Here is a 27290-nt window from a genome sequence, read left to right as displayed (position 1 = left end):
GAATGTTCTAGAAAGCTGAACAGCTAGCTAGTTGATTGCTGCGGCTAGCCAAAAAGGACTTGTTTTGAAAGTTGGGTCATGTTATCTTTTGAGGCTTTAAAGCGTTCTTACCCTGTGATTTTGAACATTCAAAGCAACTAGGAAACGTCCATGGCAGGCATTAGCTTGTCAGCTTAGCTTGTTACATCACTGCTGAGTGATACGACCGACAGTCAGTAGAACAAATTGGATTTGAAAAACAAAACTGATTTGAGTATTACGGCCTGCAGTGTGAACAAGCCTTAAGTTGTCTTGATCATCTAGCAAGAAGCAACAAGACAGGATTGAGGGACTAGGACATAAGGACAATGAGAAGGAGGGAAAATAGAGGATAAAACCAACAGAAAATGAATTGATTTGGAGGATTTAGGGAGGATTGCTAAAGGAAAGACCGGCATTGAAACGACCCAACATTAACAAACAAAAAAGCAAATAAAGGTGCGAGAGGATTGTTTTGGACATTGTAATTTGTGTGTACAGTGTTAATTACACTAAATTACACATTTAATAGCTTTATATTTTCATTTTAAAAAGTGCGCTATTTAAAAAGTTGCATGCCTCAGCGCTCAAATTCGATAAATAACAATGGCAACAGTAGGAGGAGCTTGGCCCATTCCATTTGATCCACCAGCAGAACAGAACTCTGAACGTTCTAAACAGCATTACAAGAAAAGCTGAGGGAAAATCCAGAGACCTTGTTTGCTGATTATACCCTAATTAGAGGCAAGAATACAATCTCTGACCTTCGGCAGGGTAGCCTAGTGGTTAGAGCGTTGGACTAGCAACCGGAAGGTTGCTGCAAGTTCAAACCCCTGAGCTGACAAGGTACAAATCTGTCGTTCTGCCCCTGAACAGACAGTTAACCCACTGTTCCTATGCCGTCATTGAAAATAAGAATTTGTTCTTAACTGACTTGCCTAGTTAAATAAAGGTTAAAAAAAAAATATATATATATATATATATATATTTTTTTTTTTTTTAATTTTTTAAAGAGAGCATACTGCTGCTTGGTGTTCTGCCTCATGTAGGCACATTGGCCATGTCAGAAAGAGAGAATCCCCAATTGTCAGATATCTTGGTATTTGATGTACTGATAATCGACTCTTCACCTACAACAATGACACTGTAATGATTCAAGGCTTAGAAGCTGCACTTGTCCTCGATACAGTGCCTTGCAAAAGTATTTATCCCCCTTGGTGTTTTTACTATTTTGTTGCATTACAACCTATAATTTAAATGGATATTTATTTTGATTTCGTGTAATGGACATACACAAAATATTCCAAATTGGTGAAGTGAAATGAAAAAAAGATCTCGTTTGAAAAAAATCCCCAAAATAGAAATCGTGCTGCGTGCATATGTATTCACCCTTATTGCTATGAAGCCCCTAAATAAGATCTGGTGCAACCAATTACCTTCAGAAGTCACATAATTAGTTAAATAAAGTCCGCCTGTGTGCAATCGAAGGGTCACATGATCTCAGTATATATACACCTTTTCTGAAAGGCCCTGGAGTCTACAACACTACTAAGCAAGGGGCACCAAGAAGTGAGCGGCACCATGAAGACAAATGAGCTCTCCGAACAGGTCAGGGACGAAGTTGTGGAGAAATACAGATCAGGGTTGGGTTATAAAAAATATCCTAAACTTTGAACATCCCACAGAGCACCATTAAATCTATTTATTTTATTTTATTGAAAGAATATGGCACCACAACAAACCTGCCAAAAGAGGGCCGCCCACCAAAACTCACGGACCAGGCAAGGAGGGCATTAATCAGAGAGGCAACAATGAGACCAAAGTGAACGCTGAAGGAGCTGCAAAGCTCCACAGCGGAGATTGGAGTATCTGTCCATAGGACCACTTTAAGCCGTACACTTCACAGAGCTGGGCTTTACGGAAGAGGGGCCAGAAAAAAGCCATTGCTTAAATAAAAAAAATATCAAACACGTTTGGTGTTCATCAAAAGGCTTGTGGGAGAGTCCCCAAACATATTGAAGAAGGTACTCGTAAGAAGATACTAAAATTGAGCTTTTTCGCCATCAAGGAAAACGCTATGTCTGGCACAAACCCAACACCTCATCACCCCGAGAACACCATCCCCACAGTGAAGCATGGTGGTGGAAGCATCATGCTGTGGGGATGTTTTTCATCGGCAGGAACTGGGAAACTGGTCAGAATTGAAGGAATGATGGATGGCGCCAAATACAGGGAAATTCTTGAGGGAAACCTGTTTGTCTTCCAGAGATTTGAGACTGGGTCAGAGGTTCACCTTCCAGCAGGACAATGACCCTAAATCCCAGCGGCTAGATGTGTCAAGCTTATGCAAAAGGTGGCTCCACAAAGTATTGACTTGGGGGGTTGAATAGTAATGCACTCTCAAGTTTTCTATTTTTGTCTTATTTCTTGTTTGTTTCACAATAAAAAAAGATTTGGCATCTTCAAAGTGTTAAGCATGTTATGTAGTAAATGATACAAACCCCCCAAAAATACATTTTAATTCCAGGTTGTAAGGCAAAAAAACAGGAAAAATGCCAAGGGGGTAAATACTTTCACAAGCCATTGTATACATGAGTTTACATCACTGAAAGAGCTAGCAGACACCTTGTAAGAGAATGGCACTCTAACACCACAGCCTAGAACAGCAGCACACAGGCAGAGCATCCCATGGCCTTCATTTTATGTGACTCCAATGGGACATTTCTCAGAGTGAAACTACTATTATTGGCATGTCTGGCATGCCTGGCATGTCAGTCAGAAAGCTATGGTACCCAATCACAGCAAGTGCCTACTTTGTGCATGACACAAGTAATTTTTCCAACAGTTGTTTACAGACAGATTATTTCACCTATAATTTACTGTATCACAATTCCAGTGGGTCAGAAATGTACATACACTAAGTTGACTGTGCCTTTAAACAGCTTGGAAAATTCCCGAAAATTATGTCATGGCTGTAGAAGCTTCCGATAGGCTAATTGACGTCAATTGGATGTGTACATGTGGATGTATTTCAAGGCCTACCTTTAAACTCAGTGCCTCTTTGCTTGACATCATGGGAAAATCAAAAGAAATCAGCCAAGACCTCAGAAAAAAATGTGTAGAAATGTCTGGTTCATCCTTGGGAGCAATTTCCAAATCCCTGAAGGTACCACGTTCATCTGTACAAACAATAGTTTGCCAATATAAACACCATGGACAACGCAGCCATCATATCGCTCAGGAAGGAGATGCGTTCTGTCTCCTAGAGATGGACGCACTTTGGTGCGGAAAGTGCAAATCAATCCCGGAACAACAGCAAAGGACCTTGTGAAGATGCTGGAGGAAACGTGTACGAAGTATCTATATCCACAGTAAAACGAGTCCTATATCGACATAACCTGAAAGGCCACTCAGCAAGGAAGAAGCCACTGCCCCAAAGCCAACATTTAAAAAAGCCAGACTACGGTTTGCAACTGCACATGAGGACAAATATCGTACTTTTTGGAAAAATGTCCTCTGGTCTGATGAAACAAAAATAGAACTGTTTGGCCATAAGGAACATCGTTATGCTTGGAGGAAAAAGGGTTATGCTTGCAAGCCGAAGAACACCATCCCAACCATGAAGCATGGGGATGGCAGCATCATGTTGTGGGGGTGCTTTGCTGCAGGAGGGACGGGTGCACTTCACAAAATAGATGACATCATGAGGTAGGAAAATTACGTGGATATATTGATGCAACGTCTCAAGGCATCAGTGAGGAAGATAAAGCTTGGTCGCAAATGGACAATGACCCCAAGCATACTTCCAAAGTTGTGGCAAAATGGCTTAAGGACAACAAAGTCAAATATTGGAGTGGCCATCACAAAGCCTGACCTCAATCCTATAGAACATTTGTGGGCAGAACTGAAAAAGTGTGTGCGAGCAAGGAGGCCTAACAACCTGACTCAGTTACACCAGCTCTGTCAGGAGGAATGGGCCAAAATTCACCCAGCTTGTTGTGGGAAGCTTGTGGATGTTTGACCCAAGTTCCACAATTTAAAGGCAATGCTACCAAATACTAATTGAGTGTATGTAAACTTCTGATCCACTGGGAATGTGATGAAATAAATAAAACCTGAAATACATAATTCTCTCTACTATTATTCTGACATTTCACTGTCTTAAAATAAGGTGGTGATCCTAACTGACCCAAGAGAGGGAATTTGTACTAGGATTAAATGTCAGGAATTGTGAAAAACTGAGTTTAAATGTATTTGGCTAAGGTGTATGTAAAACTTCCGACTTCAGCTGTATCTCCTGTAATGCAGCACGTGGCAGCTAGAGGTCCAGAGAGATTTCCGAACACCAAAATTACTGTGTCCACCCTGTTGCCATGTGGAGATGACAACGCTGAACTGTCTAGAGGCTGTGCTCTCAACAGACAATGTTTACTTATGGAACCACCGTGACATTCACCCCCAGCTGATGTACGACTAGTACACTTGGACAAAGGTGTTTGCTAGGAAACTGCTTTGGGACAAAGCAAAAACCAAAATAAGAGGAACTCCTCGACGATCACAACTATCAAGCCTGCACCCAGAGAGACCAGCAACACCCTACACCATCGGGCCACATCCAGGGAGGCCAGCTCCACCCTACACCATCAGGTCCCACCCAGAACGTCCAACACCACCCACCACCATCGGGCCCCTTCTAGAGAGGCCAGCTTGATCCTACACCACCAGGCCTCATCCAGAGAGGCCCGCTCCACCCTACAACATCGGGCTACTTCCAGAGTGGACAACATGAACCAGGTTATCACTAAACCAACTAGTGTATACCAATAGTGTTGGATCTGTGACATCCACTTGTATTGATATCTTCACCAATGCTGCAGAGCATTGCTTCAAAGCAATATCTGTTCCCATTGGCTGTAAGTGACCATACATTGTGGCAATAACAAGGAAAGCCAAAGTACCAAATAGCAGGGCCTAAAGTTATTTATAAGAGATCATACAAAATGTTTTCTCATGTCTCTTTTGTTGAAGATGTAAAAAAAAATGTATTTTGGTCTGATGTGTATAAGGAGGAGAATCCAGATGCAGTACTTGAAGTATTTGTAAAATTATTCTTGCAATTGTTGACAAACATGCACCTGTTCAGAAACTAACTTTGAGAACTGTTAGAGCCCCCTGGATCAAAGAAATGATGCAGAACAGCTGGCAAACAAGTCAGGCTGCTCAGCTGATTGGTTGACATACTGTCAATTGAGAGTAAACTTAACCAAAAACTGAATAAAGTATATTACCAAAACAAGATACATGACATAAAAAAACTACAGGATAAGAGCACCTTAAATGACATGGGCAGAAAACATAATTAATCTACATCGTTCATTGAATTTGATAGGTCATTTATAACAAAACCTTTTGATGTTGCTAATCATTTCAATGACTATTTCACCGGTAAAGTGGACAAACTGAGAAGTGACATGTCAACATTCAACAGTGAACCATATTGAAGATCTATTAATGAAAGAGAAGGATTGCTGTTTTGAATTTGCTCAAGTTTGTATGGAAGAGGTGGAAAACAGTTGTTATCCATCAATAATGATAGACGATGTAGATGTTAAACTATTGAGAATGGTAGCAGACTGTATTGCCATGTCTTTAACCAAAGCCCAAAGGAGTGTATCAATAGGTGGAAGGAGGCTAAAGTAATTCCACTACCTACAAATCGTAAAGCACCCTTTGCTGGCTCGAACAGTCACCCAATCAGTTTGCTACCTGTTCTTATTAAACCTATGGTCTAAATTGTGTTTGAACAAATACAATGCTATTTTAGAAAAATGTTACTACTGACGTTCAGCATGCATATAGGGAAGCAAAGTCAACGTGTGCTACATTGACTCAGATGACTGATGATTGGCTAAAATAAATTAATAATAAGATGATAATTGTAGCTGTATTGTTAGATTTCAGTGTTATTGAAAAAACTCACTTGTTATGGCTTTACATGGTAATACCTGCCATCATATGGTTGGAGAGTTACTTATCCAATAGAACTCATAGAGTATTCTTCAATGGAAGCTTCTCTAACATCATACAGCATATACGGTGCGGTATTCCTCAGGGCAGTTGCCTTGGGCCTTTACTCTTATCAATTGTTCTTTTTTTACAAATGATTTGCCTCTTGTCTTACAAGAAGCTAAAACGACTGTATGCTGATGATTGCAGACTCTACACATCAGCACCTACAGCCAGTGAGCTCACTGAGACTCGTAGCAAGGAGTAACAGCCAGTGTCAGAATGGATAATTAAGAATAAACTGGTCTCAAATACAGCTAAAACAAAAAGCATTGTATTTGGTTCAAAGCATTCTCTAAGACCTAAACCTCAACTGGAGTTGTTTATAAAGGGTGTGACCATTGAACAAGTTGAAGAAGCTGAACTCCTAGGAGTAACATTGGATGGTCAGTTATCATGGTCAAATCATATTGACAATATCAACTGTACTAGTTGATCAGGCTTTGATCTTGTCCCATCTTGTTTACTGTCCGGTAATATGGTCAGTTGCAGCAAAGAAAGAACTAGCAAAGCTGCAGCTGGCGCAAAAAAAGAGCAGCACACCTTGCCTTTAACTGGACACACATAACTAACATCAACAACATGCATGGTAGTCTTTCATGGTTGAGGAGAAATTGACTACATGTAGTAATTTTAATAAATATTTGTGTGTTAAAAATGCTAAACCACTTGTGTAATCTATTTTCATACACTTCAAACAGACATACATACCCCACCAGACACCAGACAAAACCAGACAAACCCACTAATGGGTTTCTTCACGGTACCTAAACCAAAAACAGATTTAATGTGTTTCTGAGTTATGTATAGTGCCATGCCACCGTGGCATCCTCTACAAGCAGAGGTTACTCAGGCAAAAAGCAAGTTTAACTTTAAAAATGTTACAGTATGTTTTTTTCCCCCCACTGCTCCTCTCCTAATTTAACTGTACTGTGTATATGAAGTGTGTAACTAGTATCTCTGTTGTCTCTTGGTGTCTTTCCTATATGTAACTCTTATTTTATTTGTTTATTTTCAATTTAATGTAATATCTTGTGGTGTTCTTGTCTATTGCTGTTAAATAACATTCACATTTTCCATGACAACATGTGGAGTCTCTGAAATATAATTAGAATTAACTAAGTCAAAAACGAACATTTAGCTGTTAGCTAGGCAAGTTGTATTTTGAGGCTTAAAATCTAAGCAAAGAGATTTTGCGGTTGGAATTGCAGGATGTATTTATACTGAACAAAAATATGAACGCAACATGCAAAGGCTTGGTCCCGTGTTTCACGAGCTGAAATTAAAGACCCCAGAAATGTTCCACACTCACAAAAAGCTTATTTTTCTCATTTTGTGCACAAATGTGTTTACGTCCCTGTTAGTGAGCATTTCTCCTTTCCCAAGATAATCCATCCATCTGACCGGTGTCATATCAATAAATGTATTAAACAGCATGATCATTACACAGCTGCACCTCGTGCTCGGGACAATAAACGGCCACTCTAAAATGCGCAGTTCTGTCATGTAACACAATGCTGCAGATGTCTCCAAGTTTTGAGGGAGCGTGCAATTGGCATGCTGACTGCAGGAATGTCCACCAGAGCTGTTGCCAGATAATTTAATGTTAATTTCTCTACCATAAGCTGCCAACAACATAATTTTAGAGAATCTGTCAGTACGTCCAACTGGCTGGGCCTGGCTCCCCAGTGGTTGGGCCTGGCTCCCAAAGGGGGTTGGCCTATGCCCTCCCAGGCCCAGCCATGGCTGCGCTCCTGCCCAGTCATGTGAACCCATAGATTAGGGCCTAATTTATTTATATCAATTGACTGATTCCTTTTGTGAACTGTAACTGAGTAAAATTAGTTTATTTTTGTTCAGTATAGTTATAAGCAGTGACAAAGCACGTACCCACTTAATGTGGGGGTGCCCCTAATCCTATATTTTTATTATTCAATATATATATAAGTATTCAAAACATTACGAATATAAATATACAGTTGAAGTCGGAAGTTTACATATACTTAGGTTGAAGTCATTAAAACTTGTTTTTCAGCCACTCCACAATTTTTTTTTTTTAACAAACTATAGTTTTGGCAAGTTGGTTAGGACATCTACTTTGCATGACATGTAATTTTTCCAACAATTGTTTACAGACAGATTATTTCACAATTCTAGTGGGTCAGAAGTTTACATACACTAAGTTGACTGTGCCTTTAAACAGCTTGGAAAATTCCAAAAAATGATGTCATGGCTTTAGAAGCATCTGATAGGCTAATTGACATAATTTGAGTCAATTGGAGGTGTACCTGTGGATATATTTCAAGGCCTACCTTCAAACTCAGTGCCTCTTTGCTTGACATCATGGGAAATTCAAAAGAAATCAATTTCTCTGAATTTTTGGTTCATCCTTGGGACCATTTTCCAAACTCCTGAAGGTACCACGCAGCCATCATACCTCTCAGGAAGGAGATGCGTTCTGTCTCCTAGAGATGAACGTACTTTGGTGCGAGAAGTGCAAATCAATCCCAGAACAACAGCAAAGGACCTTGTGAAGATGCTGGAGGAAACGGGTACAAAAGTATTTATATCCACAGTAAAACGAGTCCTATATCGACATACCCTGAAAGGCCACTCAGCAAGGAAGAAGCCACTGCTCAACAACCGCCATAGAAAAGCCAGACTACGGTTTGCAACTGCACATGGGGAGAAAAATAGTACTTTTTGGAGAAATGTCCTCTGGTCCGATGAAACAAAAATAGAACTGTTTGGCCATAATGACCATTGTTATGTTTTGAGGAAAAGGGGAATGTTTGCAAGTCGAAGATTACCATCCCAACCGTGAAGCACAGGGGTGGCAGCATCATGTTGTGGGGATGCTTTGCTGCAGGAGGAACTGGTGCACTTCACAAAATAGATGGCATCATGAGGCAGTTAAATTACGTGGATATATTGAAGCAACATCTCAAGACATCAGTCAGGAAGTTAAAACTTGGTCGCAAATGGGTCTTGCAAATGGACATGACCTTAAACATACTTCTAAATTTGTGGCAAAATGGCTTAAGGACAACAAAGTCAAGGTATTGGAGTGGCCATCACAAAGCCCTGACCTCAATCCTATAGAACATTTGTGGCCAGAACTGAAAAAGTGTGTGCGAGCAAGGAGGCCTACACACGTGACTCAGTTGCACCAGCTCTGTCAGGAGGAATGTGACAAAATTCACCCAACTTATTGTGGGAAGCTTGTGGAAGGCTACCAGAAACCTTTGACCTTTGTTAAACAATTTAAAGGCAATGCTACCAAATACTAATTGAGTGTATGTAAACTTCTGAACCACTGGGAATTTGATGAAATAAATAAAAGCTGAAATAAATCATTCTCTCTACTATTATTCTGACATTTCACATTCTTTAAATAAAGTGGTGATCCTAACTGACCTAAGAGAGGGAATTTGTACTAGGATTAAATGTCAGTCATTGTGAAGTTTAAATGTATTTGGCTAAGTTGTATGTAAACTTCCAACTTCAACTGTACATTTAACAGTATTAAATCATATCGTCGGTAATTTGAAATACCCCGGTATAAACAGTATATCGCCCAAACCTTTCTCTCCTGCATGTGTTCTTTCTGTCTCTATCTGCTACCGTGGCCAACGTCCTTTTCTACTGTCCAAATCTCCTTTTTAGTTTATGTTCTGTTTCTCTGTTACGGTATTGTCTTTCACCTTGTGGGACCATTGATAACGAACCGTTTGAATCAATAGATTGTGCGTCTGTGTTGTGAGCACAGCCTATCGGTGGTACAATGAAACATGTCTGTTTGCATGGGCATCACACCCTTTACTGCCCTGTTTCTTCTGTGTGTGTGTGTGTGTGTGTCTGTCATTGTGTGTGTGTGTGTCATTGTGTGTGTGTGTGTCTGTCATTGTGTGTGTGTCTGTGTGTGTGTGTGTCTGTCATTGTGTGTGTGTGTGTCTGTCATTGTGTGTCATTGTGTGTGTGTGTCTGTCATTGTGTGTGTGTGTGTGTCTGTCATTGTGTGTGTGTGTGTCTGTCATTGTGTGTGTGTACATGTGTGTGTGTTAGTGTGTGCTCAAGTCATGAGCCTCATTATGTTGTTCGAATCTTTTTTCTGTATCTCACGGCCGCTGGCTGTGTTTTCCTTCTCCCCTGCTGTGAGGGTGGGTGGGTGTTTGTGGTGTGTGTGTGTGTGTGTGTACTTCTTGGGTCTTTAAAAAAAAAAAATCTAATTAACTAGGCATGCCAGTCTGACTGTGTTAATGTCTCCTGTCTGTCTCCCTCCACAGCCCTCTGAGAAGTGTGGAGTCCTCAACGTCACCAAAATCACTGAGAATGGCAAGAAAGTCAGGTAAAACATACTGTACAAAGATCATATAGATTAGAAAACATTGTCATTATCTTATGTGGAAGTAAGAGGACAATACAGCATCATACAGACAAACAAAACAATGCCATTGATTCTTTGTTGATATAATGGACAGACTGATGGTTGATAAATGCTTGTGTTAGAGCTAGAGTTGCAAAGGGAGGGTATCTCACTGGAAACGTTGTAAGTTTACCGGTAAACTATCAGAATTTTGGTATCTTTCAAAGATAGATTACATTCAATAACAAGACATCTAGTGGCTGTTTTGGGTCATTTAGATTATCCCAGGTGTCTGTAGTAATATCTGACCCTCTGTGTCAAATAATTTAAAGATGATTTAAAAAATAAATAAAATACAATGACAAAACTGTAAAGCATCCTGAATATTAGGCTGACCCCATTTAGTCGACTGGACGATTGTTTGGTCTGTTGGTTGTTGGTCGAACGAGATTTCTATAGTCGAGCAGTAGCAAAAAAATGATCATAATAATGGTGTACAATGGTGTGATTTGCGCCTATCTGAGTGGACTGATCCATTGTGGAGGCTGTGGGGATGGCGCAGTCCATCTCTAAGATATGTGCGACTTAAATTGTATATGGTTATATTACGTAAGAACAATGGTGAAACACAAAAATGTTTTATATAATTTTATAACAAATGCGCTTTCTCCCACATTGGATAGTGGTCGCTGTCCGCGGTTCTGAAACACATCAGTGTGCTGTTGAATTGGCACCTTTTCCTAGACCATGTGGCTATGTGCATAATGGCAAAGTTAAGCAACATGATGGTGTTGAGAACATTGCGGTGGAGGCAGCAGCAGAGTTAGGACATGAGAAAACAGGCCTTGCCTTACTGGTCTAAGAAAAGCGAGAGAGGAAACACAAACTTAATTAGGTCTTTAAATGTTTTTATTTAACCTTGATTTAACTAGGCAAGTCAGTTAAGGACAAATTCTTATTTACAGTGGTGGCCTATTTTAGTTATTCAAGTTAATATTGCCAAAGTTACGATAGATTATCATATTTTCTGTTAATTACCAAAATGATTGAAGATTCCGGTAGCTTTGCAACACTAGTTGGGACTGGTTGATAAATAGTTGTGTTGTGATGTGGTTTATAAAGGGTTGTGTTGTGATGGTTGATAAATAGATGTGGTTTATGGTTGATAAATGGTTGATAAATGGTTGTGTTCTGACATGGTTGATGGTTTTATAAAGGGTTGTATTGTGATGGTTGATTTAAATAGATGTGATGTGGTTTATGGTTGATAAATGGTTGTGTTCTGACATGATTGATGGTTTTATAAAGGGTTGTATGGTGATGGTTGATTTAAATAGATGTGACGTGGTTTATGGTTGATAAATGGTTGTGTTGTGACGTGGTTCTAACAGGAAGAACTGGACATCTTCGTGGACAGTACTCCAGGGCTCCTCACTGCTCTTCGCTAAAGGACAGGGGAGTGGCACCAGCTGGGTACGTACCCCATCAGCCGCCTTGTTAGGAACCACCTTGGGTTAAAACAGAGTTTTACAGCTGACTTCAGTTAATTTAAATTTAAAAAATTAGAGTTGAATATCTCCCCTACTTTTCCAATAACCTGCAGGAGTTTTTCACCTCAAGGAGAGGGTGGCAGTGCCTAAGAACGACCTGGTTTGCTGTCTATCTCCAGTTAGTAGCAGTGCTAGTGCACCATAGGTCTTTCGATCTGTTCTGTTTCCCTTGTCCCTTCTTCTTTCATCTGTCTGTGACTCTATATTTCTCATTTGCCATCCTTCTCCTCTCCTCTTACTCTATTATTTTCCTCTCCTTCTTCCTTTCCTCTCCTCATCCAAAGCCGCACTACCGTAGTGGCTCCATCCCTGAGCTGCTGCTCACTCTGCTGGCCAACTGGAAGCGTTCGGTCAAGCCCTGCCCAGCTGTCTCCTATGTCCACTCTGTCCAAGGGCGTGCCCCAGCTGCCACTGTATGTCTCCTCTGTCCCTGTGCATGTGTTCCATTTGTCCCCCTGCCTGTCTGTCATGCTCACACTATCCCCTTGCCCTATCCCCTGCCTGCTACTCATAACCTAGCCTGATTGGTTGACCAAGGGATGTAGTGGGATGCGTTTCCTCTGGGTCCCCCGCCCTCCTATTTCTATGGGCACCATCACTGTTCATGACACAAACTGTTCACACCCCTCTTGTTGGTGGAGATCATTTTGCAGGTTTAAAGCTTATTTTTTTGCAATTCTATACATTTTGCCATGTCTAATGTGTATTCATATGATATTTGAGTGATAAAAAAAACGAATATCTATGGGCTAAAAAAAACAAAATAAAAAAAACTTAACCTGACATGGGCTAGTAAATCTGAACATTTCAGACAAGTTATAAATAGCTCTCTAAGGTAATCCCCCTGCTTTGTGCCCCACAGTTTGGGAACCACTGGCCTAGATAGAGGTGTTGTTGATATGCATACAATTACTAAACCTACTGAGTACAAAAAAAAATTGATAACAGTTGAACTTCCCCGTACAGCACGAAATGTTCAGCTTGCAACACAGTGGTGTGAATAAGATCGCCCGTGGTTTATCTTCAAGTCAACGTAGCGGTTAATAACGACGTGTAACTATAACACAGTAGCTTGTAACACTGCTTTGGTTGTTTTTAATGCAACTTGAAATAACAACTGTGTGAAAAATACTCATGAAAGATTTACCACTATTACTATCCTTGAGTTGGAAACCCAGCTCTCATCTGATTTGTCTGAATGTTGAATTATTTCCTTGTAGAAGTTTGTGGGTAACCAGTCGAAGCCGGAGTTCACTGTGGATCTCAGAGGGGGGTCAGTTGATTGGGCATCCAAGGATAAGTCAAGCAAGAAGCACGTCATTGAACTGAAGACCCGTCAGGGGACGGAGCTGCTGATCCAATCAGAGATTGACAGCGTCATCAACGACTGGTACCGAGCCCTGACAGACACCATCAGCACACATGTGAGTGGACCTCTCTCTTCAGTCCAGAGCTTAGTAACTTCCACACCTATAACATAATCAAATCCTGCACTAACTTGCTCTGTTTAGATGTCTGTCAGAGGGACTAGTAAAGTACAGTACAAGCCAATGATGCTCTAGAATCTCTATAATGAGGGTCTTCTGAATATTCAATTATTTTTATCTGTTCAGTTCCGCTTCCCTCCAATAGAGGGTAGAACTGGTCCAGGTTGACTTCCCTAACGGAAGTTGTTTGTGTGTGTGTGTGTGCGTGTGCGGACAGGCATGGGAGTCAGATGAGGCCATAGAGGAGGACATGCCTGAGTCCCCCGGGGCAGAGAAACAAGACAAGGAGAAGGACCACCGAGACTCCAAGAAAAACAGAGGTGCCTTGACTAAATACGCTGTGAGAGGGTGTGTTTGTGCGTGTTTTTTAGTGATCTTAGAAGGTATTGTCACCAAATGCCCTCTTGGTGCCTGTGTTTAGACATTTTTCATTCCATATGGTTTCAGCGATGAAGACGTCTATAAGTATGGACTCCACTGACCAGAAAAAGACTAGAGTGAAGCTGAAGAAGTTCCTGACCCGCCGACCCACCTACCAGGCCGTCAAGGACAAGGGATACATTAAAGGTGTGGATGGAGATTTGGTTATGGGTTCCCGAGAATGGACCTACTGCTGTCCTCAACTAGAGGAAGCTAAACGCAGTGATAAAACCCTTGGTAACGAAACATTGTAAGTTGACGTCTCTCCGTGTTGTTTCTCAGACCAGGTGTTTGGCTGCAGTCTGAGCAGCCTGTGTCAGAGGGAGAACACGTCAGTGCCCAACTTTGTCACCACGTGCATCGACCACGTGGAGACCACAGGTACGAAACGAGCCATACATCTCTGTTCCTTTGTCTGTTCCCTCTCTCTGTCTTTTGAGTTATGATTAGAATTTTTTCAGAGATGAGATGTCAAGATTTTTGTACTGATGATTGTGTGCTGAGTCACAAACACGAGTTCTAATGCCTCTCTCTCTCCCCCCTCTCTCTCTCTCTCCCCCTCTCTCCCCCTCTCTCTCCCCCCTCTCTCTCTCTCTCTCTCTCTCTCTCTCTCCCTCTCTCCCCCTCTCTCTCTCTCTCTCTCTCTCTCTCTCTCTCTCTCTCTCTCTCTCTCTCTCTCTTCTCCTCAGGTCTGAGTATAGATGGCATATACAGAGTGAGTGGGAATCTAGCTGTGATACAGAAGCTGCGCTTCGCTGTGAATCACGGTAGGGCTTAACTCCCTTCAATGATATGATGTTATCGCTTTTTCCACTAGCTTTGGTACATGGTTAGTGACATAGGTACTGGAGGTATAGTCATTTTGTAAAGAGGTTTGGGTGTCAGTCAGTCCAACATTAACTTGTGTTGTGACTCTCAATTCTTGAACAGACCATGATCTCTTGTCTTAAAAGCTGTGTCTCTATATCCTAGATGAACAGTTAGAACTGGAGGACAGTAAGTGGGAGGACATCCACGTCACCACGGGAGCCCTGAAGATGTTCTTCAGAGAGCTGCCTGAACCACTCTTCACCTACGACTCCTTCAACGACTTTATCAACGCCATCAGTGAGTAGTAACACACTTAACTACACTGTAGCGTACTTTACTATGTTGTCTAACCCTGTACTTTACTGTGTTGTCTAACTCTGTACTTTACTGTGTTGTATAACCCTGTACTTTACTGTGTTGTCTAACTCTGTACTGTGTTGTATAACCCTGCACTTTACTGTGTTGTATAACCCTGTACTTTACTGTGTGCTTGTCCTACTGAGCCACTGTTTCTAATAGTTACATTAAGGTTTGATGGTTCACCTAAAGACAATGTCCATTAAGACGTTGACTTCACGCTCAATTTACCACATGGTTTAAGTGATTCCAAATATTTGCTGTTTGAAATGTGTCCACAAGACGGCGCCCTTATCATTTGAATTCACCCTATTCAATTAGGATAATGTAAATCAGGGTTCAAAGATGGTAAAAACACCAGCAAATCAGCTCCAAGTGATTTTAATTTTGGAAAGGATACCCACGCACAATTAAGCAACAAGGCAGAAGAGGCAGTGCTGTATCATGAGTACAGTCACAAGTAAACAGCATTGTTTTATTTACCTGTGACTGTCTGTATTCATGATACAGCACTACCCTGTGTGCTTTATTGGTTTTACAAAACTGTTACCAACATATTCAAATAACAATGAATTAAACACTTTCATTGAAATGTTATTTTGACAAGTTAGTTGTTTTGGTCATGTTGCTACAGACATGTCCGTTCTAAACAAAATGTTTGCTATGCAGGCTGGGTAACGTTATTGTCACTAGCCAACTTCAGCTAACTGAGTCACGCCAAACATTGAACCTGGAATGACAGCACACGAGCTGCATTTTAGTTTGTTTGAACTTTTTTTTCTATTTGCATTTACTTGGATATGTCCAGGATAATGAAGATGCGGGATTTTGCCTGGCTCAGAAAAAAATGGTCTTGTCTGGGCACAGTTCACTCTCCTATGGTACAGAGATGGAAATTCCAAAGTGAAACATTGTTTCTGTGGTCGGACAGGGAGACAGCGAGGCTTATATTAACCCCCGCTGTACCAACCTAAATGTTAGGCTGGAAGCAAGGGGAAATAATTTGTTCAACACAAGAGATGATTCGTACAGAAACATGAGCATGATATTATTATGAGATGCAGTGATAATTGTCAGATGGAACTGTAAGCAGGCCTAGTGTGCCTGTGATGGCCATTACAACACGACTAGGAACGCTGCTTGTCCAATCAGCATCCAGGGTCCAAACAACCAGTTTTATAATGGAGATACAGTACCAGTCAAAAGTTTGGACACACCTACTCATTCAAGGGTTTTGCTTTATTTTTTACTGTTTTCTACATTGTAGAATAATAGTGAAGACATCAAAACTATGAAATAACACATATGGACTCATGTAGTAACCAACAAAGTGTTAAAAGTGTTAAGCAAATGAAAATATATTTTAAATTCTTCAAAGTAGTCACCCTTTGCCTTGATAACAGCTTTGCACACTATTGATATTCTGTTAACCAGGTACACCTGGAATGGTTTTCCAACAGTCTTAAAGGAGTTCCCACATATGCTGAAAACTTGTTGACTTTCCTTCACTCTGCGGTCCAACTCATCCCAAACCATCTCAATTGGGTTGAGGTCAGGTGATTGTAGAGGGCAGGTCATCTGATGCAGCACTCCATCACTATCCTTCTTGGTCAAATAGCCCTTACACAGCCTGGAGGTGTGTTTTGGGTCATTGTCCTGTTGACAAACAAATGATAGTCCCACTAAGCGAAAACCAAAAGGAATGGCGTATCACTGCAGAATGCTGTGGTAGCCATGCTTGTTAAGTGTGCCTTGAATTCTAAATAAATCACTGACAGTGTCACCATTAATGCACCGTCACACCTCCTCCATGCTTCACGGTGGGAACCACACGGGGAGATTATCCTTTCACTTACACTGCGTCTCACAACGACACAGCGGTTAGAACCAAATATCTCAAATTTGGACTCATCAGACTAAAGGACAGATTTCCACCGGTCTAATGTCCATTGCTCATGTTTCTTGGCCCAAGCAAGTCTCTTCTTCTTATTGGTGTCCTTTAGTAGTGGTTTCTTTGCAGCAATTCGACCATGAAGGCTTGATTCACGCAGTCTCCTCTGAACAGTTGATGTTGAGATGTGTCTGTTACTTTGCATTTATTTGGGCTGCAATCTGAGGTGTAGTTTACTCTAATGAACTTATCCTCTGCAGCAGAGGTAACTCTGGGTCTTCCTTTCCTGTGGCAGTCCTCGTGAGAGCCAGTTTCATCATAGCGCTTGATGGTTTTTGAGAATGCACTTGAAGAAACTTTCAAAGTTCTTGAAATTTTCCAGATTGACTGACCTTCATGTCTTAAAGTAATGATAGACTGTTGTTTCTTTTTTCTTATTTGAGCTGTTCTTGCCATAATATAGACTTGGTGTTTTACCAAATAGGGCTATCTTCTGTATACCGCCCCTAACTTGTCACACCATAACTGATTGTCTCAAATGCATTAAGAAGGAAAGAAATTCCACACATTAACTTTTAACAAGACACACCTGTTAATTGAAATGCATTCCAGGTGACTACCTCATGAAGCTGCTTGAGAATGCCAAGAGTGTGCAAAGCTGTCAAGGCAAAGGGTGGCTACTTTGAAGACTCTCAAACATAAAATATATTTTGATTTGTTTAATACATTTTTGGTTACTACATGATTTCGACAATGTAGAAAATAGTAAAAAATAAATAAAAGCCCTGGAATGAGTAGGTGTGTCCAAACTTTTGACTGGTACTGTAATTGTGTTTGTTTACAAATGTAAGCAAGGTTTAAAATGATTGTTTTAGTCAAATGGTATCTGTTTATGATTCTTGCAGTCAATTTGAAGTCTAACAATTATTTGTCATTTATGTTCTAGCCCCCTGACCATCCTCTCAAGAAAAAGTCTAGTTAATGATCCCTGATGTAAATTATGTGTTTTTCCTTATGCAGTGAAACTAATGGTGTCGTTTTACCTTTCACTCTCTTCCAGAATGCTCGGATTACAAGCAGCGAGTAAACTCAATAAAAGACTTAATCAAGCAGTTGCCAAAACCGAATCACGACACAATGCAATGCCTCTTCAAACATCTCAGAAGGTAAAGCAAAAAGCATGCTACATTTTGGCTAGGCTGCGATATTACCCAAAGTATTTTTATCGCAATTTGCATGTGATGTTTTTGGAATACTAGCAGTAGCTTACATAATAGATGTAAAGTTTTGTCTCCAGCGTGTACCTGAACCCTTTGTTGACCAACCAACATATGTATTGTGTTTCCTAAATGATAGGCCCCTAGGGGGTGTAATTAGGAGTAACTAGAAGGTTACTCCTTCTAGTCCGTCCCTGTATCTCACTCTGTCCTCTCCTTCCTGTCTCTCCAGGGTGATTGACCATGGAGAGGCCAACCGAATGACGACCCAGAGCGTAGCGATCGTCTTCGGCCCTACCCTGCTCAGACCTGAAACCGAGACTGGGAACATCGCTGTTCACATGGTATATCAGAACCAGATTGTTGAGCTCATCTTACTGGAGTATGAGAACATCTTCGGCAGGTAGAAAATAAACACCTGATGAAGAGGCCTGTGAGAGAAAGAGGATGGTCTGGTGACTGGTCGAGCCCAACACTGCTTAGTTTTGTGACTGAAACATTGCTGCTGTGGACCAAGCAATTTAAAGAATGAAAAACAAAAATGTAATTATTGTTCATTTGATAAAAAGATTAATAAAGGAAGCTAGTGAACGACTTTGCACTTACCCTTTGGGGGAGCTAAGTATGATGTAAATAAACACAGATTTCATTCACTTTGGTTACAATGCCTGCTGTGAGTAGCAGGGCGGATCCATTGCTTCAGGAGGAGGGTGTTGATTGGTTGGTTTGTTGGTTGGTGAGCTGGCTGGATCGTGTCGTCATTGCCGTGACAATGGACGGAGTGCAGTGTGAATGGCGTGGATGGATCTCCCTTGATGTGATGTGATCCAGTGGATTTGAGTATTCAGGGTATAACTGTTTTACACTGGATTCCTATGGCCAGCATTAAGAACAGACAACATACAACAAGAGCTTGGTGAATAAGACTTTCATTGTTTTGAACTGGAGTGGAACTGAAGAGGAGTATTATGGGATACATTCATGTGGCCCGCCGGAGTGACTTCCTCCTTTCTCTGATGACGTCGCGACACATCAGCCGGGCACAGCCCACTCCAGATCATTCAAACAGCAACAACTACCCACTGAATGAATGGCTGGGTGGTCTCTCCCTCAATGTCAAATCAATGGAAGCCCATATCCTGCTACTACCATGTGTTATAGCAAAGACCAAGCTTGGTTGTGTGTAATTAAGACTACTCTCATTGCTTTGTGTTGGAAAAAATATTACGCTTAACCTCTGAACTGTATATTCTCAGTTTTGTGGAACATTGACCATGTTGTGGTGACCATATTACTGCCACACCTGCAGTCATGAGTCATGACCACAGTAAAATTCCACGTGACAATTGAGTCACAGTAATCTCCTTTTGTGCACTCTGGACATGCTTTGGTAGTACCCAACGTGCAAACTACCATCTGGTCCTAATGGCCTGGTACTCTGGGCTCTATTGTCCCTCTAACCACTCTGACCTTAATGCAAATTACATTTAAATATCACATCAAACACTTATCATCAAAACAGCAGGCCTATACAGTGTAAAACTCACCTCACTGTGATGATCAATTTGAAGAAAGAAGTTCAACAGCCGGTTGAAACATTGTAGAACATGGTTGGTTTGGATGTTGTTTCAAAGCTTAACACAACGAAATGGCCACCGCTTTCAAAGGTGATGATTCATTCTAAACATCCATATGCATATTAGAGCTTATGCATATTCTTATGAGCCCAAGGCCGCCCCCCCCCTGAAAAAAATTAGCTGAATAAAAATGATTCTGCTGTTATACAATTCATAGCCTACCACATATTACCATGGCAGAAAAACATAAAACAAAAGTGATTTAAGATGTATTTGGTACATAATTGGTCTAGCATTTTGAGTGTGGACTGTATTATTATGTATACTGAATAGGACTGGTTACCTAATGCTAAGCGCCAACATGTATATCCATGAGTCTGGGAGAGAACGTGTTGGTTCATTGATTGGGCAGGGCGGTTTAGTCTACAATTATTGATTTTGTATTTGATTTTGAATAGCCTAGTAATAGGGATTTTTTTTTACAAATATTTCATAATTCATTGGGTGACACATTACCTTTAGCTATACAGAATATCTCACCACCATGCATTTCCATCTCCTCTCTCTTCTTTATTAATTTCTCGAGCGCGCAGACAGTTTAGGGAAATATGTTTCGTTGCAATGTTCTCGAACAGATTTCACTTGGTTTACCAAATCAAGCACTAGGTAGCTGCAGGAACAAGGTTGGAGACCCAATGCCGTACAGTGTTTGGGCGGAATGTCACCTATCGGGCAGCGAGAGCATGCTCCTCAAACAGTGGTTGATGCGTGTAGAGGAATAAGTGTTTTTATTTGTTTCTCAGCTGCTCATATTAAGCACAATTCCGCTATAAAAACCGAAGTAGCCTACAAAACGGACCGTCGGGAAAGCGCGCTGCCTCCGCTGTTCAAGTGCGTACAGATGACACGTCTTTTTTCCCTGTTCCTGTTCCTGCCCATTTAATAATGGGCCATTCTAAATCGGAACTAATTTGACATATTGGTCAAGACAAGATTAAACTGAGAATAGTCTGATGGGTGAAAATATAAGCATTTGATGGGAGAACAGCTGTGCAGTCTGAGGCAAGGAACAGAGCAAGCTTTTCTCCAATCATCAATCATCAATTAGTCGCGTCATGCACCCCATACATGTTTTGATTTCTAAGTCATTCTAAGGTTCGTATCATTCACAGCTGAAGTTGCCAAATAACTAGCATAATCTAGCATATAGGACCAGTTTCAAATTATCACTTTTATGCTCAACATAGACATTTCATATGCGCACTCGCGCCGTAATGGGAAATATATTCTTTCTATTTTATTCAGCTAAGTTCAATTATACTATTCTTACTATACAATCAAATCAAATAATAGCATGGGACTTATAACCATACATTGTCAGATAATTGGACAAGCCTACAGCCTATGTCATAGAGCATAGCCAGATAACTAAAATATATTTTCTACATATATTTCTTTAGACCTGACTAAATTAAATAATGAATTTGTGATGGTGTATATTAAATTTATCTATTAGGCTTTTTTAAAATGTCGATGTTCCAAAGGCATGCATTAGCCAGCGGCTTGTAGGCTGGAGGCCTGGAGATGCTAATTGAGTTGTATCTTAATTACCGGTCAATTACCATGAGACGGGGCAGTCTTTTGCTTGATAATAACCGTCTGACAAAATTTCATGACCGCCACAGCCCCTACCTCTGACTTCTGTGATGTTATTGTATGTGCAGCATAAAGCCCCCGCGGCATGGATGAATACAGAATCACTATTAAATATGGGGTCTCTTGGAGGGGACCCCTGGATCAACTGGATGGGACATTACTCATATGTATTGCTTATATTTCCCCCACTTTTATAATGACAAAATAATTCACCATAAAATTCATTCCAGGGAAATGAACTGGACCCCCCCCCGCAGATCTACCCTTTGACCCCAGTGAAATCATCAACAGTGGTCAGTATATCACATGACTGGCTTTGGGAAACATCCAAACAAACCTGTATTTGTTGGGCTTAAACAGTAAATAAACTGCTTTATGTTATGATGAACAATAAACTGAAGACTCTCTGTGTCCCAAATGGCATCCTATTCCCTATGTAGTGCACTACTTTTGCCCAGGTCCCAAATGGATCAGATCAAATGTAGTGCACTATAGAGGGAATAGGGAACCATTTAGGATGTAGCCTAAGATCTTCCCTAATGTGTACAGATGTGTGTCATTGTGAAGTCTAATGTGCTTGGTATGGTAGGCCTCTGCTAGTGACAGGCCTTCATATTTGTAAAGTGGACATGTAAGTAAAAGTGTTGAGTGGCGATTCCCTCCCTTTCTCCCTCTCTTCCTTTCTTCTCTCGTGTCATGGAGTTACTGCAAACAGGATAAGAGAGATGAGGATGCCAGGGAATAGCAGTCACCCCTAGCATTACTTTTTCAGATCAATTTTTGCATCCCAAATGGCACTCTATTCCCTATTTAGTGAGCTAGGCCTCAGTGCCTGCTTTACAATCCCTCTGCTTACCTAAGCTAATATGAACTGGACTGGGCCTAGAGAGAAAATTATACTGGAAAAATAGTATTACATTAAATTAAAGTTGATTGCAATTTGATCGCAAAAAAAGTCTCTGAATATTATGTACAGCAACCTCCATTAAAAAATGGTCATTGTTCAAAGTCCCTTATAGTAATTCAAGTATGTATGCTTTGATGGTGAGTGGTTGGTTCAAGTGAAATATCACCACATGATTTTGTAAATCTGAATTGTCCACAAAAATTCATACAGTATTGATCCTTACAAAAGAGGAAGTGGTTTTGAAAGTGTATCTGGATTTTGGCGCATGGTCAGTTGCACATTTTGAATGTACTTTTCAGACCAACTACTGTTTGTGACATTGTTATGTCTAATAAAAAAAACAACTAAATGGGACAGACTCAACAGTGTAACTTTTTCACTTTCTGTTAAGGGTGGTAAAGGACAACACCAGTAACTCACTACTGTACAGTCATATACGTAACAAGTCTGTCTGATCCTCTGCCTTCTTGGGACACGTCTCCCTCGTAAGAGATGTTTCTTACCTCAATGGGATCGACCTGTATAAAGGCTAAATAAATCCATTGCAGGTAAACTGGGCCAGAACTGGACTAATAGACACAATATGCCGACAAACGTTTGAGAGCAGCAGGTGGACCTTCTATATCGGCTCTGACCAGAACATCAGTCGATAAAGAAACATGCGAGTCTGCTTTCTAGGCGTCTCAATTAGCATCCCAATCAACAGCAGCTAATTGTCTCTATGCTACAGTGAACATCTCATTGACAGCTAATGGGACTTCACACAATTATAATTTAACCATGACTCATGAATCACACATTTAATAACCATTATGTCTGAGTCCCAAATGAGACTCTATTCCCTATGTAGTGCTCTACTTCTGACCAAGCCCCATAGAGCTCTGGTCCAAAGTAATATACAGAATAGGGTCTCGTTTGGGGATACAGGCTGTCTTTTTCAAAGATTTTCTGCTGGAGGCCTGTAATGACAACACACAGTTAGTGCTAAGTGATTATTTTATTTAGTTGCAGTAGTCTATGCCCCTGGATTTTTGCAACTGCAGTCATTGTCAATAAATATAATTCTCACATGGGCATTCCTAGTATCTAGGTGGGCGAGGGCAGTGTGGAGTGCAATTGTGGTTGCGTAGTCTTTGGATCTGTTGGAGCGGTATGCAAATTGGAGTGGGTCTAGGGTTTCTGGGATGATGGAGTTCTGTGCCATAACCAGCCTTTCAAAGCACTTCATGATTACAGATGTGAGTGCTACAGGGCATTAGTCATTGTGGCAGGTAGCTTTAGAGTTCTTGGGAACAGGAATGATGGTGGTCAGCTTGAGACACATAGGGATTACAGACTGGGACAAGGAGAGTTTGAAAAGGACTGTGAATATACCTACCAGCATGTTCTGCGCATGCTCTGAGAACGCGTCCCGGAATACCATCTGACCCTGCAGCCTTACGAGTGTTGACCTGATTAAAAACCTTACACAAGTCGGACTCAGAGGGCGAGATCACCCAGTCCCCTTGGTCAGTGGAGGCCCTCATGCACGACTCGGTGTAGTTTTTGTCCTCGCGTGCATAAAATGTATTGAGTTCGTCTGGTAGAGAGACATCGTTGGACAGATATACGGCTGGGTCTTGTAGTGCACTCCTCTTGACCAGGGCCCATAGGGAATCGGGTGCTATTTGGGATGCAGACATACTCACAAAGGCTATTACCTCAGGCTAACTAGTGCTGGTTATTCCAATATGTATGGAAAACATAACATAGATTATGGGTGTAGGACAATAACTTAAAGGTACTATCATTAAACGAGTTGCATTTCAATAATTGTCAGAGAGGAAAATGAACAGTTCACAGAGATTAATTGGGCAATCTTTTCTCACAGCAGTCTGCCCCTTTCTTCCTCAACCATCTCTCCATCTCCTCCATTTTGTTTTTCCTTCCCAGCCCCACAGTCTATCTTTATGCGCCTCATCAATGTGTCAGTGTGTTTAATTTCCCCAGATCCCTGTGTGTAGTACCTAACTTCAGCCTTCTCAGGGGGTAAATGGGTGCGTAGGCTACTACAGTAGCCCAGGTCTGGATGATGACATTATTTTACTATAGGCCTACCAGATACTGACATAGGCCTATCAGACACTGTCATAGCCCTACCAGGAACTACACTGCCTGCCTGCTGAGGGTAAATATATGTATATCTGGAGATCTAGTATTATTTGTCAGGGGGTACTGATACAGACTGCCTTGTATTTATTGCCTATTTAATAGAAGTAATATTATTACTGAAAGGAGAGAGAGAGAAACATCTATGTCACGAGCCCCCACTATGGTACTTTCAGCATTCTGTAATTACCTTATGTAAATCCTGGCCTGCTATTTAAAATGCATTGAATTTCCATGGAAAATGATCCACCACTGCCGCTTGAACCTCGTTAATAACGGTGACAAGCCAGATGACATTTGGAATACTTACAAGCTTACATAGCATTGCAAACACTTCCTTCGGCACCTCGCTCTCTAATTCTCTCTCCCACTTCCACACTCTGTGACCACCCATTTACAAAAAGGATAACTTTGAATGAAGTACTCCGGCAAATTAGTTATTTCTTTAAGTGAATGGGTTTTCCTGCAAATGGGTTTTCCGACTAGGAAGTGTTCAATCTTTGATCATGCGGCGAGCTTGAAGTGGAGTGCACTGGCTCTCGCAAACATCAATGAAATAGGTTTAAATCCCACCTTCTGTTAGCGCATAGACTATTCGCTCGTAGACTGCACTATTGTCAAAGGCAGATGGGAACGGCAGTGAATTCCTGCATGAACTAAGTCACTGTGTGGTGCTGACCATTGAATATGGATCAAACAACATCCAAAAGTGTATATTGTAGAGAAAAATGTTACTCAGTTACAACACAGTAATTGATGGATCTTGGCCTAGGAAAAGGTTTGACAGGTTATTTTGATGCTCAAATCAAATCAAATGTTATTTATTAGTCACATGCGCCGAATACAACCTTATAGTGAAATACTTACTTACGAGCCCCTAACCAACAATGCAGTTTAAAAAAAAATACAGATAAGAAATCAAAGTAACAAGTAATTAAAGAGCAGCAGTAAAATAACAATAACGGGACAATGTACAGGGGGGTACCGTTGAGGTAATATGTACATGTAGGTAGAGTTATTAAGGTGACTATGCATAGATGATAACAACAGAGAGTAGCAGCAGTGTAAAAGAGGGGGGGGCAATGCAAATAGTCTGGGTAGCCATTTGATTAGGTGTTCAGGAATCTTATGGCTTGGGGGTAGAAGCTGTTTAGAAGCCTCTTGGATCTAGACTTGGTGCTCCGGTACCGCTTGCTGTGCGGAAGCAGAGAGAACAATCTATGACTAGGGTGGCTGGGGTCTTTAACAATTTTTAGGGCCTTCCTCAGGAAGCTTGGCCCCAGTGATGTACTGGGCCATTCACACTACCCTCTGTAGTGCCTTGCGGTCGGAGGCCGAGCAATTGCCGTACCAGGCAGTGATGCAACCAGTCAGGATACTCTCGATGGTGCAGCTGTAGAACCTTTTGAGGATCTGAGGACCCATGCCAAATCTTTTCAGTCTCCGTCACGACTGTCTTGGTGTGCTTGGACCATGTTAGTTTGTTGGTGATGTGGACACCATGGAACTTGAAGCTCCCAACCTGCTCCACTACAGCCCCATTGAAGATAATAGGGGCGTGCTCGGTCCTCTTTTTCCTGTAGTCCACAATCATCTCCTTTGTCTTGATCATGTTGAGGGAGAGGTTGTTGTCCTGGCACCACATGGCTAGGTCTCTGACCTCCTCCCTATAGGCTGTCTTGTCGTTGTCGGTGATCAGGCCGTGTCTTCGGCAAACTTAATGATGGTGTTGGAGTCGTTCCTGGCCGTGCAGTCATGAGTGAACAGGGAGTACAGAAGGGGACTGAGCACGTACCCCTGAGGAGCCCCTGTGTTGAGGATCAGTGTGGCGGGTGTGTTGTTACCTACCCTTACCACCTGGGGACGGCCCGTCAGGAAGTCCAAGATCCAGTTGTAGAGGGAGGTGTTTAGTCCCCATGGTGCTTAGCTTATTGATTAGCTTTGAGGGCAATATGGTGTTGAACGCTGAGCTGTAGTCAATGAATAGCATTCTCACATAGGTGTTTCTTTTGTCCAGGTGGGAAAGGGCAGTGTGGAGTGCAATAGAGATTGCATCATCTGTGGATTTGTTGGGGCGGTATGCAAATTGCAGTGGGTCTAGGATTTCTGGGACAATGGAGTTGATATGAGCCATGAGCAGCCTTTCAAAGCACTTCATGGCTTCAGTCGTGAGTGCTATGGGTCGGTAGTCATTTAGGCAGGTTACCTTAGTGTTCTTGGGCACAAGTACTATGGTGGTCTGCTTAAAACATGTTGGTATTATAGACTCATGCAGGGAGAGGTCGAAAATGTCAATGAAGACATTTACCAGTTGGTCAGCGCATTTTCGCAGTACATGTCATGGTAATCCGTCTGGCCTTGAGGACTTGTGAATGTTGACCTGTTTAAAGGTCTTACTCACATCGGCTGCGGAGAGCGTGATCACACAGTCGTCCAGAACAGCTGATGCGCTCATGCATGTTTCAGTGTTATTTGCCTCGATGCGAGCATAGAAGTGGTTTAGCTCGTCTGGTAGGTTCGTGTCACTGGGCAGCTCTCGGCTGTGCTTCCTTTTTTTTTAGCCTGTAATCGTTTGCAGGCCCTGCCACATCCGACGAGTGTCAGAGCCGGTGTAGTACGATTCGATCTTAATCCTGTATTGACGCTTTGCTTGTTTGATGGTTCGTCAGAGGGCATAGCGGGATTTCTCATAAACTTCCGGATTAGAGTCCCACTCCTTGAAAGCTCCAGCTCTAGCCTTTAGCTCAGTGTATTTGTTGCCTGTAATCCATAGCTTCTGGTTGGGGTATGTACGTACGGTCACTGTGGGGACGACGTCAT

The 27290-nt window shown here is 41.5% G+C and overlaps 1 protein-coding gene across 3 annotated transcripts in view; it reads left to right on the top strand.

Annotated features, from left to right (window-relative positions):
* LOC112215604 (rho GTPase-activating protein 12) overlaps positions 1-22073 on the top strand; it is a 107358-nt gene extending 85285 nt beyond the window's left edge. For 2 of the 3 annotated variants that reach the window (XM_024374764.2, XM_024374766.2), the window contains 11 exons: positions 10371-10432; positions 11842-11923; positions 12285-12413; positions 13221-13424; positions 13705-13807; positions 13935-14054; positions 14190-14288; positions 14597-14674; positions 14880-15014; positions 18026-18131; positions 18415-22073. In XM_024374764.2, coding sequence (XP_024230532.1) covers positions 10371-10432; positions 11842-11923; positions 12285-12413; positions 13221-13424; positions 13705-13807; positions 13935-14054; positions 14190-14288; positions 14597-14674; positions 14880-15014; positions 18026-18131; positions 18415-18589 — 1293 coding nt within the window. In that variant the 3' untranslated portion in view covers positions 18590-22073. The remainder of the gene's footprint in view (positions 1-10370; positions 10433-11841; positions 11924-12284; positions 12414-13220; positions 13425-13704; positions 13808-13934; positions 14055-14189; positions 14289-14596; positions 14675-14879; positions 15015-18025; positions 18132-18414) is intronic. The other variant, XM_024374767.2, reaches the window with a different exon arrangement.
* Positions 22074-27290: the final 5217 nt, after the last annotated feature.

Source organism: Oncorhynchus tshawytscha, linkage group LG16 (genome assembly GCF_018296145.1).
Source record: "Oncorhynchus tshawytscha isolate Ot180627B linkage group LG16, Otsh_v2.0, whole genome shotgun sequence".
Taxonomy (NCBI): Eukaryota; Metazoa; Chordata; class Actinopteri; order Salmoniformes; family Salmonidae; genus Oncorhynchus; species Oncorhynchus tshawytscha.
This window is presented reverse-complemented; position numbering and strand designations above follow the sequence as displayed.